The sequence below is a fragment of the Pseudophryne corroboree genome, chromosome 3 (genome assembly GCF_028390025.1).
Source record: "Pseudophryne corroboree isolate aPseCor3 chromosome 3, aPseCor3.hap2, whole genome shotgun sequence".
Classification (NCBI taxonomy): domain Eukaryota; kingdom Metazoa; phylum Chordata; class Amphibia; order Anura; family Myobatrachidae; genus Pseudophryne; species Pseudophryne corroboree.
The window spans coordinates 46,770,782-46,786,450 of NC_086446.1; the positions used below are offsets into that span (position 1 = coordinate 46,770,782).

A 15,669-nucleotide genomic window follows, 5' to 3' on the forward strand; every position below is an offset into this window, starting at 1 on the left:
GACTTCTTGGATTCACACCAAGATACATATTTTCTCCAAATACAATGGTAATGTTTAGACGTTACCCCTTTCCTGGCCTGAATAAGAGTGGGAATTACTTCATTGGGAATACCCTTATGGGCTAGGATCTGGCGCTCAACAGCCATGCCGTCAAACGTAGTCGTGGTAAGTCTTGATAAAAAAACGGCCCCTGCTGAAGCAGGTCCTCGCGAAGAGGAAGAGGCCGAGGATCATCCAGTAGTAACTCCTGAAGATCTGGATACCAAGCCCTCCTTGACCAGTCTGGAGCAATGAGAATTGCTCAAACCCTTGTTCGTCTGATGAACTTGAGAACTTTTGGTATTAGTGGAAGTGGAGGGAACAGATACACCGACTGAAACACCCTCTGGGTCACCAGTGCATCTACTGCTTTTGCTTGTGGGTCTCTCGACCTGGAACAATATTTCTGAAGCTTCTTGTTGAGACGTGATGCCATCATATCTACTTGAGGAATGCCCCAACGACCTGCTACCTCTGCAAAGACGTCTGGGTGGAGGCCCCATTCTCCTGGATGGATATCGTGTCTGCTGAGGAAGTCTACTTCCCAGTTGTTCACTCCCGGAATGTAAATTGCTGACAGGAGAATGTCTGTTACCTCTGCCATTGCCGCTCTGCTTTTTGTTCCGCCCCGACGGTTTATGTAAGCTACTGCCGTTACTTTGTCTGACTGGATCTGTATGGGACGACCTTGAAGAAGGTGTGCTGCTTGATGAAGGCTGTTGTACACAGCTCTCAATTCCAGAATGTTTATGTGAAGGAGTACTTCTTGACTTGACCATCTTCCTTGGCGTGGAATCGGATAAATTGTAGAGCTTCGTAGGCCGCTATCATCTTCCCCAGCAGGCGGATGCACTGATGAATCGATACGCGTGCTGGTTTCAAAACTTGTTTGACCATCTTCTGGATCTCCAGAGCCTTTTCCACCGGTAGGAATACTTTCTGTGCTCCCATGTCCAATATCATTCCCAGAAATGATAACCTCATTGTGGGTTCCAATTGTGATTTTGGAAGGTTTATGATCCAACCATGCTGTTGAAGCACAGTCAGGGAAAGCGCAATGTTCTGCACTAGATTCTCCCTGGATCTCGCTTTTATGAGGCGATCGTCCAAGTATGTGATTACGTTGACTCCTTTCTTGCGAAGATGCACCATCATCTCCGCCATCCCCTTGGTGAATCTTCTCGGAGCCGTGGATATCCCGAAAGGCAATGTTTGGAACTGGTAGTGGCAGTCCTGCACCGCAAACCTTAGGTATGCCTGATGCGTAGGGTAGATGGGAACATGTAAATAAGCATCTTTGATGTCTATTGACACCAGAAATTCCTTTTCCTCCAAGCTGGAGATCACCGCTCTCAGGGATTCCATCTCGAATTTGAACCTTTTCAAATAGAGGTTCAGAGTCTTTAGGTTTAAAATCGATCTGACCGAGCCATCCGGTTTCGGCAGTGCGGGGGTGGCAGCAGTGCTGTGGGAGTGAAAGCTGGCCAGGCTTGGGCTGTGTTCAGTACCCTTCAGGAGCTAATGGTGTCCTGTCAGCGGAAGCAGAACCATTAACTAATTGCGAAGTTGGTTCCTACTCCCCCCCCCCCCTCCCTAAGTCCCACGAAGCAGGGAAGCTGTTGGCAGCAGCTTCCCTGTACAATAAAAAACCTAAGAAAGTATTTTTCCAGCAAAGCTCTGTAGAGCTCCACTAGTGTGCATCCAGTCTCCAGGGCACATTTTCTAAACTAATGTCTGGAGGAGGGGCATAGAGGGAGGAGCCAGTTTACACTGTTGAAAAGTCTTAAAGTGCCGAAGGCTCCTGCAGACCAGTCTATACCCCACGGTCATAAAAATGGACCCCAGCATCCTCTAGAACGTAAGAGAAAAGTGTTTATACCAGTGCTGCAAGTATGGCGGTATGGGACGATAATGTGTACCGGTAAGAAATTTCCAGCCGGTACGCAGTAACGCCGGGCTGACCACTGCAGTGCTGTGTGTGTGAGGGAAGGAAAGCGGACAGCGTGCACCTCTCCTGTGTCCCTCAGTGATCATTCAGTCTACTCTCCAGTGGCGGCGTGTGCCTCTCAAATGAGGCGTCGGGGTCGTGAGCCAATCAGAGCTGCGGACCGGCAGCTGCTGCTCCTGATTCAGAGCTCGCGGACTGGCAGCCAATCCGGAGCTGCAGCTGCCGGTCCGTGAGCTCTGATTGGCTCATAAACCGGCGCCTCATTTGAGAGACATACCGCCCTCAGAGAGTAACTGGATGATCACTGAGGGGCAAGAGCGGTGCGGGCTGCGCTCTCCTCCCCTCACACAGTAGAGGTGAGCAGGGGGGGAAGGTGTATTTGGCACTGTGGGGACATATCTGGCACTATGGGGGCATATGTGTATCTGCACTGAGGGGACATTTGGCACTATAGGGGCATATGTGGCACTGGGGGCATGTGTGTACCTTGCACTGGGAGGGCATACATGTATCTGGGACGGTGGGGGCATATCTGGCACTGTGGGGGCATATGTGTATGTGCCACTATTGGGGGCATATGTATATCTGGCATTGCGCTATTGGGGTCATATGTGTATCTGCCCCCCACCCCCCCCATATGTGTATCACACCCCTATTTTCATTGGCCACACCCATTTTTTGGCACAGCGCACACAGTACCGCTAACACATTTTTTCTACTTGCACCACTGTTACTCACCTGAGCTGATAATTGTAGGGATTTCTTCCTCCTTACACTGCTGATCACCTCTCCCATACGTCTCTTCTCCCTTTAGATCAGTTACATTTGTCTCTTCTCCTTCTGTATGTATTGCCATATTATCCATCACATAAGTCTCTTCTCCCTTTAGATCAGTTACATTTGTCTCTTCTTCTTCTGTATGTATTGCCATATTATCCATCACATACGTCTCTTCTCCCTTTATATCAGTCACATTTGTCTCTTCTTCTCCTTCTGTATGTATTGCCATATTATCTAGCACATACGTCTCTTCTTCTCCCACTATATCGTCTGCATTATTATCAGTCAGAAATTCACTCTAAATAACCCACAAATAAAAAAAAATAAGAATTTACTTACCGATAATTCTATTTCTCATAGTCCGTAGTGGATGCTGGGGACTCCGAAAGGACCATGGGGGATAGCGGCTCCGCAGGAGACTGGGCACAAAGTAAAAGCTTTAGGACTAGCTGGTGTGCACTGGCTCCTCCCCCTATGACCCTCCTCCAAGCTTCAGTTAGGATACTGTGCCCGGACGAGCGTACACAATAAGGAAGGATTTTGAATCCCGGGTAAGACTCATACCAGCCACACCAATCACACCGTACAACTTGTGATCTGAACCCAGTTAACAGCATGATAACAGAAGGAGCCTCTGAAAAGATGGCTCACAACAACAATAACCCGATTTTTGTAACAATAACTATGTACAAGTAATACAGACAATCCGCACTTGGGATGGGCGCCCAGCATCCACTACGGACTATGAGAAATAGAATTATCGGTAAGTAAATTCTTATTTTCTCTAACGTCCTAGTGGATGCTGGGGACTCCGAAAGGACCATGGGGATTATACCAAAGCTCCCAAACGGGCGGGAGAGTGCGGATGACTCTGCAGCACCGAATGAGAGAACTCCAGGTCCTCCTCAGCCAGGGTATCAAATTTGTAGAATTTAGCAAACGTGTTTGCCCCTGACCAAGTAGCTGCTCGGCAAAGTTGTAAAGCCGAGACCCCTCGGGCAGCCGCCCAAGATGAGCCCACTTTCCGTGTGGAATGGGCTTTTACAGATTTTGGCTGTGGCAGGCCTGCCACAGAATGTGCAAGCTGAATTGTACTACAAATCCAACGAGCAATCGTCTGCTTAGAAGCAGGAGCACCCAGCTTGTTGGGTGCATACAGGATAAACAGCGAGTCAGATTTTCTGACTCCAGCCGTCCTGGAAACATATATTTTCAGGGCCCTGACTACGTCCAGCAACTTGGAATCCTCCAAGTCCCTAGTAGCCGCAGGCACCACAATAGGTTGGTTTAAGTGAAATGCTGAAACCACCTTAGGGAGAAATTGAGGACGAGTTCTCAATTCTGCCCTGTCGGTATGAAAAATTAGGTAAGGGCTTTTATAGGATAAAGCCGCCAATTCTGATACACGCCTGGCTGAAGCCAGGGCTAACAGCATTACCACTTTCCATGTGAGATATTTCAAGTCCACAGTGGTGAGTGGTTCAAACCAATGTGATTTTAGGAATCCCAACACTACATTGAGATCCCAAGATGCCACTGGAGGCACAAAAGGAGGCTGTATATGCAGTACTCCCTTGACAAACGTCTGAACTTCAGGAACAGAAGCTAGTTCTTTTTGGAAGAATATCGACAGGGCCGAAATTTGAACCTTAACGGACCCTAATTTGAGGCCCATAGACAGTCCTGTTTGCAGGAAATGCAGGAATCGACCCAGTTGAAATTCCTCCGTAGGGGCCTTCCTGGCCTCGCACCACGCAACATATTTACGCCAAATACGGTGATAATGTTGTACGGTTACATCCTTCCTGGCTTTGATCAGGGTAGGGATGACTTCATCCGGAATGCCTTTTTCCTTCAGGATCCGGCGTTCAACCGCCATGCCGTCAAACGCAGCCGCGGTAAGTCTTGGAACAGACATGGTCCCTGCTGGAGCAGGTCCTGTCTTAGAGGTAGAGGCCACGGTTCTTCCGTGAGCATCTCTTGAATTTCCGGGTACCAAGTCCTTCTTGGCCAATCCGGAGCCACGAGTATAGTCTTTACTCCTCTCCTTCTTATGATTCTCAGTACTTTTGGTATGAGAGGAAGAGGAGGGAACACATACACTGACCGGTACACCCACGGTGTTACCAGAGCGTCCACAGCTATTGCCTGAGGGTCCCTTGAGGGTCCCTTGACCTGGAGCAATATCTGTCCAGTTTTTTGTTGAGGCGAGACGCCATCATATCCACCTTTGGTTTTTCCCAACGGTTTACAATCATGTGGAAGACTTCTGGGTGAAGTCCCCACTCCCCCGGGTGAAGATCGTGTCTGCTGAGGAAGTCTGCTTCCCAGTTGTCCACTCCCGGAATGAACACTGCTGACAGTGCTATCACATGATTTTCCGCCCAGCGAAGAATCCTTGCCACTTCCGTCATTGCCCTCCTGCTTCTTGTGCCGCCCTGTCTGTTTACGTGGGCGACTGCCGTGATGTTGTCCGATTGGATCAATACAGGCTGACCCTGAAGCAGAGGCCTTGCCTGACTTAGGGCATTGTAAATGGCCCTTAGTTCCAGGATATTTATGTGAAGTGACGTTTCCATGCTTGACCACAAGCCCTGGAAATTTTTTCCCTGTGTGACTGCTCCCCAGCCTCTCAGGCTGGCATCCGTGGTCACCAGGACCCAATCCTGAATGCCGAATCTGCGGCCCTCTAGGAGATGAGCACTCTGTAACCACCACAGGAGAGACACCCTTGTCCTTGGAGACATTTGAAGATGCGATCCGGACCATTTGTCTAGCAGATCCAACTGAAAAGTTCTTGCGTGGAATCTGCCGAATGGAATCGCTTCGTAAGAAGCCACCATCTTTCCCAGGACCCTTGTGCACTGATGCACTGACACCTGGCCTGGTCTTAGGAGTTTCCTGACTAGGTTGGATAACTCCCTGGCTTTCTCTTCCGGGAGAAACACCTTTTTCTGTACTGTGTCCAGAATCATCCCTAGGAACAGCAGACGTGTCGTCGGAATCAGCTGCGATTTTGGAATATTTAGAATCCATCCGTGCTGTCGTAGTACTATTTGAGATAGTGCTACTCCGACCTCTAACTGTTCTCTGGACCGTGCCCTTATCAGGAGATCGTCCAAGTAAGGGATAATTAAGACGCCTTTTCTTCGAAGAAGAATCATCATTTCGGCCATTACCTTGGTAAAGACCCGGGGTGCCGTGGACAATCCAAACGGCAGCGTCTGAAACTGATAGTGACAGTTCTGTACCACAAACCTGAGGTACCCTTGGTGAGAAGGGCAAATTGGGACATGGAGGTAAGCATCCTTGATGTCCAGAGACACCATGTAGTCCCCTTCTTCCAGGTTCGCTATCACTGCTCTGAGTGACTCCATCTTGAACTTGAACCTTTTTATGTAAGTGTTCAAGGCTTTCAGATTTAAAATGGGTCTCACCGAGCCGTCCGGCTTCGGTACCACAAACAGCGTGGAGTAATACCCCTTTCCCTGTTGTAGGAGGGGTACCTTGATTATCACTTGCTGGGAATACAGCTTGTGAATGGCTTCCAATACCGCCTCCCTGTCGGGGGTAGACGTTGGTAAAGCAGACTTCAGGAACCGGCGAGGGGGAGACGTCTCGAATTCCAATTTGTACCCCTGAGATACTACCTGCAGGATCCAGGGGTCCACTTGCGAGTGAGCCCACTGCGCGCTGAAATTCTTGAGACGGGCCCCCACCGTGCCTGAGTCCGCTTGTAAGGCCCCAGCGTCATGCTGAGGACTTGGCAGAAGCGGGGGAAGGCTTCTGTTCGTGGGAAGAAGCTGTCTGTTGCAGTCTTTTTCCCCTTCCTCTGCCCCGGGGCAGATATGAGTGGCCTTTTGCCCGCTTGCCCTTATGGGGACGAAAGGACTGAGCCTGAAAAGACGGTATCTTTTTCTGCTGCGAGGTGACTTGGGGTAAAAAGGTGGATTTCCCAGCCGTTGCCGTGGCCACCAGGTCCGATAGACCGCCCCCAAATAACTCCTCCCCTTTATACGGCAATACTTCCATATGCCGTTTGGAATCCGCATCCCCTGACCACTGTCGCGTCCATAATCCTCTTCTGGCAGAAATGGACATCGCACTTACTCTTGATGCCAGAGTGCAAATGTCTCTCTGTGCATCTCGCATATATAGGAATGCATCCTTTAAATGCTCTATAGTCAATAATATATTGTCCCTGTCCAGGGTATCAATATTTTCAGTCAGGGAATCCGACCAAGCCACCCCAGCACTGCACATCCAGGCTGAGGCGATTGCTGGTCGCAGTATAACACCAGTATGTGTGTATATACTTTTAAGGATATTTTCCAGCCTCCTATCTGCTGGCTCCTTAAGGGCGGCCGTTTCTGGAGACGGTAACGCCACTTGTTTTGATAAGCGTGTGAGCGCCTTATCCACCCTAGGGGGTGTTTCCCAACGAGCCCTAACCTCTGGTGGGAAGGGATATAGTGCCAATAATTTTTTAGAAATTAGCAGTTTTTTGTCGGGGGTAACCCACGCTTCATCACACACTTCATTCAATTCATCTGATTCAGGAAAAACTACGGGTAGTTTTTTCACACCCCACATAATACCCCTTTTTGTGGTACTTGCAGTATCAGAGATGTGCAAAACCTCCTTCATTGCCGTGATCATGTAACGTGTGGCCCTACTGGAAAATACGTTCGTTTCTTCACCGTCGACACTGGAGTCAGTGTCTGTGTCTGGGTCCGTGTCGACCCACTGAGGTAACGGGCGTTTAATAGCCCCTGACGGTGTTTGAGACGCCTGGACAGGCACTAACTGAGCTGCCGGCTGTCTCATGTCGTCAACAGTTTTCTGTAACGTGCCGACACTGTCACGTAATTCCTTAATTACGGCCATCCATTCAGGTGTCGACTCCCTAGGGGGTGACATCACCATTATAGGCAATTGCTCCGCCTCCACATCATTTTCCTCCTCATACATGTCGACACACACGTACCGACACCCAGCACACACACAGGGAATGCTCTGATAGAGGACAGGACCCACTTAGCCCCTTGGGGAGACAGAGGGAGAGTTTGCCAGCACACACCAGAGCGCTATATATGTATAGGGACAACCTTACAATAAGTGTCTATCCCTTATAGCTGCTTATATCTGTTATTTTGCCAAATAAGTGCCCCCCTCTCTTTTTTACCCTGTTTCTGTAGTTGCAGGATGCAGGGGAGATTCTGGGAGCCTTCCTACCAGCGGAGCTGTGTGGGAAAAATGGCGCTGTGTGCTGAGGAGATAGGCCCCGCCCCCTTCACGGCGGGCTCTTCTCCCGCTTTTTACTGGAAAACTGGCAGGGGTTAAATACATCCATATAGCCAAGGAGCTATATGTGATGTATTTTTTGCCAAATAAGGTAAATTCATTGCTTCCCAGGGCGCCCCCCCCCAGCGCCCTGCACCCTCAGTGACCGAAGTGTGAAGTGTGCTGAGAGCAATGGCGCACAGCTGCAGTGCTGTGCGCTACCTTATGAAGACAGGAAAGTCTTCTGCCGCCGATTTATGGACCTCTTCTTGCTTCAGCATCTGTAAGGGGGCCGGCGGCGCGGCTCCGGGACCCATCCATGGCTGGGCCTGTGATCGCCCCTCTGGAGCTAATGTCCAGTAGCCTAAGAAGCCCAATCCACTCTGCACGCAGGTGAGTTCGCTTCTTCTCCCCTTAGTCCCTCGATGCAGTGAGCCTGTTGCCAGCAGGTCTCACTGAAAATAAAAAACCTATTTAAACTTTTACTCTAAGCAGCTCAGGAGAGCCACCTAGATTGCACCCTTCTCGTTCGGGCACAAAATCTTAACTGAGGCTTGGAGGAGGGTCATAGGGGGAGGAGCCAGTGCACACCAGCTAGTCCTAAAGCTTTTACTTTGTGCCCAGTCTCCTGCGGAGCCGCTATCCCCCATGGTCCTTTCGGAGTCCCCAGCATCCACTAGGACGTTAGAGAAATATATTTTTTTAATAATGTCTGATGTCATTACTTGAGATTAAACAGCAGAATATCAGTGCAGGATACACAGTATTAATACAGACGAAGCAATAAAAAGTCACTTTGGTATATCGGTGAGACCCTAAATCCCACCTACCTGATCCTCCTGTGGTATCCTGTGATTCTCCTCTGTACAATCCTGGGAATACAGAGGACGGGGACATCTCTCTGGGGTATCTCTGTTACTGGGTCCATCTGTAGGAGACACACAGTGACTGAGTACAGTGTATATATGTGATTATCAGATGTGTGTATATAGGGGCCCCATACCTGCTCTCCCCTGTACAATACATGACAGTCTCCTCTTACCCAGTGATGTGAGGGGCCGGTGATTCTCCATCATCACGTCCTTGTACAGACCCCTGTGTTCCTCTATATACTCCCCCTCCTGCATGGAGAGATAGACAGTGACATCCTGACACCTTATAGGAACCTGACACACACAGTGATACAGTCACCACCCAGACACATTCCCTGGTGTTACTGTATAATGCCCCATTCCCAGCAGTCACCTCTCCAGTCATCACCCAGACACATCCCCTGGTGTTACTGTATAATGTCCCATTCCCAGCAGTCACCTCTCCAGTCATCACCCAGACACGTCCCCTGGTGTTACTGTATAATGCCCCATTCCCAGCAGTCACCTCTCCAGTCATTACCCAGACACATCTCCTGGTGTTACTGTATAATGTCCCATTCCAGTCATCACCCAGACACATCTCCTGGTGTTACTGTATAATGTCCCATTCCCAGCAGTCACCTCTCCAGACGGCAGCTTAATTATCTTTTTGGTGAGTTCCAGGATCTTCTGGTCATTGTGCCTCTCAAGTATCTGTGACTGAGGTGGAGGCACCGTGATGGAGGCACAGTTCATGGTTGTCAGATGGTCAAAGGATGCCTTCTTCACTACTATGTAATCCTGTGTATTGAGAGAGACAATGTTGAAAGTAAATGAAAAGTCCGCCTAGTTGGAATTACACTTTTTAGAGAATAATTGTGCAAAGAAGAACAAAGAGGATTTTGGTACTTACCGATAAATCCATTTCTCTGAATCCACTCGGGGACACTGGAACACTTCAGACAGCTGGGGTGTGAAGTATGCAGCCCGGAGGTGGCACAATCTAACATAAAAAATATGCACAGCCGGCTCCTCCCCCTTCACGACCCTTATCCCTCAGTTTGAAAAACTTGACGGAGAGAAGAGGGAACATGAAAACAAAGCCCTATGGAGAGGAACCAACCATAACAACTAGTCAAACAGCAACCAAGAACCATTAACCGAATAATTCAAACTGTTTGAACTAAATTTAATAAGAACACGTAGGTTGACAGCACCGAGGCGGGCGTCCAGTGTCCCCGAGTGAATTCAGAGAAATGGATTTATTGGTTAAGTACCAAAATCCTCTTTTCTCTTTCATCGACTAGGGGACACTGGAACAGTCTCTACAGCTGGGGATGTCCCAAAGATACTCTCATGGGCGGGAGTGCGGTCCGAAGCCTGCAGAACCAAACGTCCAAACCTGGTATCTCTGGATGCAAATGTATCAAACTTGTAGAATCGAGTGAACGTGTGTGCCGATGACCACGTTGCCTCTCTGCAAAGTTGAGTAGTGGAGGCACTTCAAGCTGTCGCCCATGAAGCACCCACTGATCTGGTGGTATGAGCACCTACCCAAAAAGGGACCCTCTTACCATAAGAGATATAAGCCTGTCTGATAGTTAATCGTATCCAACTGGCTAGAGTCTGTTTAGAAGCCGGCCAACCATTTTTGGGCCCATCATACAGAACAAACAAGAGTCAGACTTTCCAATAGAGGACGTAGCCTGTACGTAAATCCGTAAGGCTCTGACCACATCCAAAGACAAGTCCCCCTCCGCAAATCCCTGGAAGGAGGGAACCACAATAGGCTGGTTAATGTGGAAACCGGAAACCACCTTAGGTAGATACTCCGCTTTTGTACGTAGCTCTGCTCTGTCCTCATGAAAAATGAGGAAGGAACTTTAACACGATAGAGCTCCTAACTCTGAGATCCTTCTTGCTGATGCTAAGGCTAGTAACAGGGTAACTTTCCAGGATATATATTTAAGAACCACTGTCTCCAAAGGCTTGAAAACTGCAGATTTAAAATAGTTCGAGGGAGGAAGAAAAGGTCGTTGTATGCGCAGCGCACCTTGTAAAAATGTCTGAACATCCTGTAAGGACGCAAGACGTTGTTGAAACAAAATAAAGAGGACCGAGACTTGTACCTTCAAGGATCCCAACCTCAAACCTCCATCTAATCGAGTTTGGAGAAATCATAAAAGTCTACAGAGGCGGAACTCCACCCTTTAGACTGGCACCAGTCCATGTACTTCTTCCATATTCTATAGTAATCTGCCGCCATGACTGGTTTCCTTGCAGCTAACATGGTGGGGATAGCCGATTTCGGAATACCCTTGTCTCTTAGAATCCTGTTTTCAAGAGCCACGCCATCAAATGTAGACGGTTCAGGTCTGGGTGAAGGAATGGGCCTCGTAACAATAGGTCCTCCCTCTGAGGTAGCCACCAAGGATCTTCCGCCAGAAGTCCCCTCAGGTCCGAGTACAAACTCCTGCGTGGTCAATCTGGTGCTATTAAAATCACCCACGCTCTCGGTATAAGGGGAAATGCCAGAAAGATGTACACCCAATTGTATGACCATGGAATCGCCAGCGCGTCCACTGCCTCTGCTGCTGGATCCCGCGTCCTGGCCCAATATCTTGGAAACTGATGGTTGTTTAGAGAGGGCATTAGGTCTATCTGTGGTAGACCTCACTGTCATACTACTGATCGAAAACCTGTGGGTGTAGACACCACTCCGCTGGATGCATATCTTGGAGACTGAGATAGTTTACTTCCCAATTTTCCACTCCTGGAATGAAGACTGCTGACAGTATTATGTTGCGCTTTTCTGTCCAAGACAGAATCCTTGTGGCCTCCCTTAAAACCATGTGGCTCTTTGTTCCTCCCTGAAGGTTTATGTATGCCGTTGCCGTCACATTGTCCAACTGTACTCTCACGTGTTGAGCCCTCACTAGGTCTTCCACCATAAGTTGTGTATGGTAAATGGCTCGTAATTCCAAAATATTTTTTGGAAGGCTGCTCTCCTGCGGTGACCACCTTCCCTGAAAATGATGGCTCTCCAGTACTGCTCCCCAACCTCTGAGACTGGCATCCATTGTCAGAATCTTCTAATCTCAGATTCCAAACCTCTTTCCCGCTGCTAGAGTCTTGTGGACGGACCACCAGATTAAAAGGTCCTGGCCTGGGGCATCAAGCGAATCCTTTGGTGGATAAGTCAATGCATGCCTGCCCCCTGAGCAATCAGATTCATCTGGAAAGGTTTGGAGTGAAGCCTGCTGTATTGGATTGCTTCGTAAGATGCCACCATCTTTCCAAGAAGCTTTATATAGAGATGCAGGGACACTGTCTGGTTCTGTAAAACCTGATGCACCATTCCCCTTATGTCTCGAATTTTGTCTTCTGGGAGAAACACCTTCAGATGTACCGTATCTAAAATGAGGCACAGGAATTGAATCCTCTGTGTTGGTTGAAGGTTGGATCTTTAGAAATTCACAATCCAGCAGTGTCGAATCAGAAACTGATGAGTGGTCTGAGCATCCCGGATCAACTGATCCTGAGATGGAGCTTTGACCAGAAGGTCGTCCAAATATGGGATTATCGTTACCCCTAACAACCTCAATTTTGCGACCATTACAGCCATGATCTATGTGAAGATTCTCGAGGGTGATAAGCCGAATGTTAGGGCTCTGAACTGGTAGTGATTCTTGTCCACTGCAAACCGTAAATAGGCTTGGTGTGGGGTCCAAATTGGAACATGAAGGTACACATCCTTTATGTCCATGGACAACATGAACACTTCTTGTTCCAGTCCCGCAATAACCAACTGGATTGACTCCATCTTGACCCTGTGCACCTTCAGGAACTGATTAAAAACTTTTAAATTGAAGATTGGCCTGACAGACCCATCCGGTTTTGGCACTACAAAAAGATTGGAATAAAATCCCGTCCCTCTTTGAGAAGTCGGGACAGGCATACTTACTTCCGTCTGAAGTAACCTTTGAGTCGCCGTATCTAATGCCCTCGCTTTTTGAGGATACCGAGGAAGGCCAGTTGTAAAGAACTGACTGTGAGGGCGTTGTAGAAAATCTATTTGGTATCCCTGGGAGATAATCTTGTTGACCCAGACCTCTGATGAGGTTTTGGCCCAGGTGTCCCGAAACCTTTCCAAACGTGCACCCACCAAAGGAGACCCAAGGTGAGCTGGTAGCCCATCATGCCATGGTCTTGGCAGCAGGTTTAGATTTCTGTTTTCAGGCTGTGGACTGGGAACGGCCTCTACCTCTGCTTCCACGAGCCTGACCTCCAAAACCTCTTCCTCTAGCTCGAAAGGATTGAGACCTAAAAGAATTTAACACCGGACCCGAATAATTTCTTCTGACCGATGGCGTAGTCCTAGGATACGTGGTAGGTAGAAAAGTAGATTTCCCTGCTGTTGCCTGAGAAATCCACTTGTCTAACTCCGGACCAAATAAAGTCTCTCCTACGATGGGGATCACCTCTACTGCCTTCTTGGAGTCAGAATCCACTTTCCATTCTCTGAGTCACAGAATCCTTCTTGCTGAAATGGCCGAAGCCGAGATGCATGATGCTATTCTGCTAGCATTCTTTGCGGCCTGGCAAATGTATGTAGCCGACTCATGGATATGCTCCGCTACTCTATTTCCTCTTGGCTGTTATCTTCCTCTACAGCCTGAACAACATGACCAGCCCATGCTACAATAGCCTTGGTGACCCAAGCACTAACAATTGTAGGTCTGTGTGATGCATCAGAAGCCACAAAAATAGATTTCAGTGCTGTGTCTACCTTACGATCTGACGCATCCTTTAAAGTAGTCACATTTGGTATCGGCAAGATTGTCTTTTTTGACAGTCTAGCCAGGGAGGCGTCGACAATCTGCGGAACCTCCCACTTAAACATAACACCCTTGGGTAGTGGGTAATTGGCCTCAAACTTTTTTGGAATTTGAAAGCGTTTTATCAGGCTGCTTCCATGCTTCTCCCATCTGAACCTGGAGAGTCTAAGGAATTGGAAAAAACACTGTTGGCGGTTTCTGGGACTCAAATAAATCAAACACTTCAGGCTCCTTAACTTCTTCTTCCCCGAAGTTAAGGACCTGTTTTACCGCTTCAATAAGGGAATCTAATCCCTTGACTTCAGTGTTCTCCTCCTGAGGACTAACGTCCAATATCGCCTCTAACTCACGTACCTCCTCATCAATCACAAGACCCTCCTCCTCCTCCGACTCTTCCTGTAGGATAGAGAGGGGTCTCTTTACAGCTTTTCTGCTTGTGTGGGCGGAGTTAATCTAATTAGGAATTCCTCCATAGTCTTTGAAAAACCTGCATCCCATTCTAAATGCTGCTCGCGGGATTCCGCCATTTTCTTAGAAGTATCCGCCAGGGCATGTTCCCATGACCCAGACGAACCACTGCTCCCAGATTGAGCGTCCGTTTCCAAACATGAGTCGCACACCCCAGAGCTGCTCACATTCGTGCTCTTTTTACTAAAGTTTGAGCATACGTAGCAAGTTTTTGTGGTCTTGGTTTGTGCTTTTGACATGTTGAAACACACACACACACACACACACACCACTCAGCAGTACTTTCACCTTTTACAGTAGGAAGAGTAAGACTGCAAGGATATAGGGAGCCAAAAGTATTCGGAGTCACACAGCTGGAATTTATATAGTATAAAAAAATAAGATTTTAAACCTACCGGTAAATCTCCTAGTCCGTAGAGGATGCTGGGGACTCCATAAGGACCATGGGGTATAGACGGGCTCCGCAGGAGACATGGGCACTATAAATAACTTTTAGTATGGATGTGCACTGGCTCCTCCCTCTATGCCCCTGCTCCAGACCTCAGTTAGAGAAACTGTGCCCAGAGGAGATGGACAATATGAGGAAAGGATTTTGTTAATCTAAGGGCAAGATTCATACCAGCCCACACCAAACACACCGTATAACCTGTTATATACGCAACCAGTTAACAGTATGAACAAAAAACAGTATCAGTCAAAGACCGATCTTAACTGTAACATAACCCTTATGTAAGCAACAACTATATACAAGTCTTGCAGATTTAGTCCGCACTGGGACGGGCGCCCAGCATCCTCTACGGACTAGGAGAAAAAGATGTACCGGTAGGTTTAAAATCTTATTTTCTCTTACGTCCTAGAGGATGCTGGGGACTCCTTAAGGACCATGGGGTTTATACCAAAGCTCAAAACCGGGCGGGAGAGTGCGGATGACTCTGCAGCACCGATTGAGCAAACGCAAGGTCCTCATCACCCAGGGTATCAAACTTGTAGAATTTTGCAAAAGTGTTTGAAGCCGACCAAGTAGCTGCTCGGCACGACTGTAATGCCGAGACGCCTCGGGCAGCCGCCCAACAAGAGCCCACCTTCCTAGTGGAATGGGCCTTTACCGAATTTGGTACCGGCAATCCAGCCGTAGAACGAGCCTGCTGAATCGTGTTACAGATCCAGCGAGCAATAGTCTGCTTAGAAGCAGGCACGCCAACCTTGTTGGCTGCATACAGGACAAACAGAGCCTCTGTTTTCCTAACCCTAGCCGTCCTGGCTAAGTAAATTTTTAAGGCCCTGACTACATCCAAGGACTTGGAGTCCTCCAAGTCACCCGTAGCCACAGGCACCACAATAGGTTGGTGCATATGAAAAGAAGAAACCACCTTAGGCAGAAATTGAGGACGAGTCCTCAACTCTGCTCTATCCACATGAAAAATCAAATAGGGGCTCTTGTGAGACAAGGCCGCCAACTCTG

General features: G+C 48.4%; 1 protein-coding gene across 1 annotated transcript in view; it reads right to left on the minus strand.

Annotated features, from left to right (window-relative positions):
- LOC135057143 (uncharacterized) overlaps nucleotides 1-15,669 on the minus strand; it is a 356,477-nt gene that overhangs the window by 275,391 nt on the left and 65,417 nt on the right. Inside the window, exons 3-6 of the mRNA XM_063963040.1 lie at nucleotides 9,544-9,702; nucleotides 9,093-9,171; nucleotides 8,881-8,978; nucleotides 2,726-3,065 (exon numbers count right to left, since the gene is read on the minus strand). Of these exons, the coding sequence (XP_063819110.1) occupies nucleotides 2,726-3,065; nucleotides 8,881-8,978; nucleotides 9,093-9,171; nucleotides 9,544-9,702 (676 nt within the window). The remainder of the gene's footprint in view (nucleotides 1-2,725; nucleotides 3,066-8,880; nucleotides 8,979-9,092; nucleotides 9,172-9,543; nucleotides 9,703-15,669) is intronic.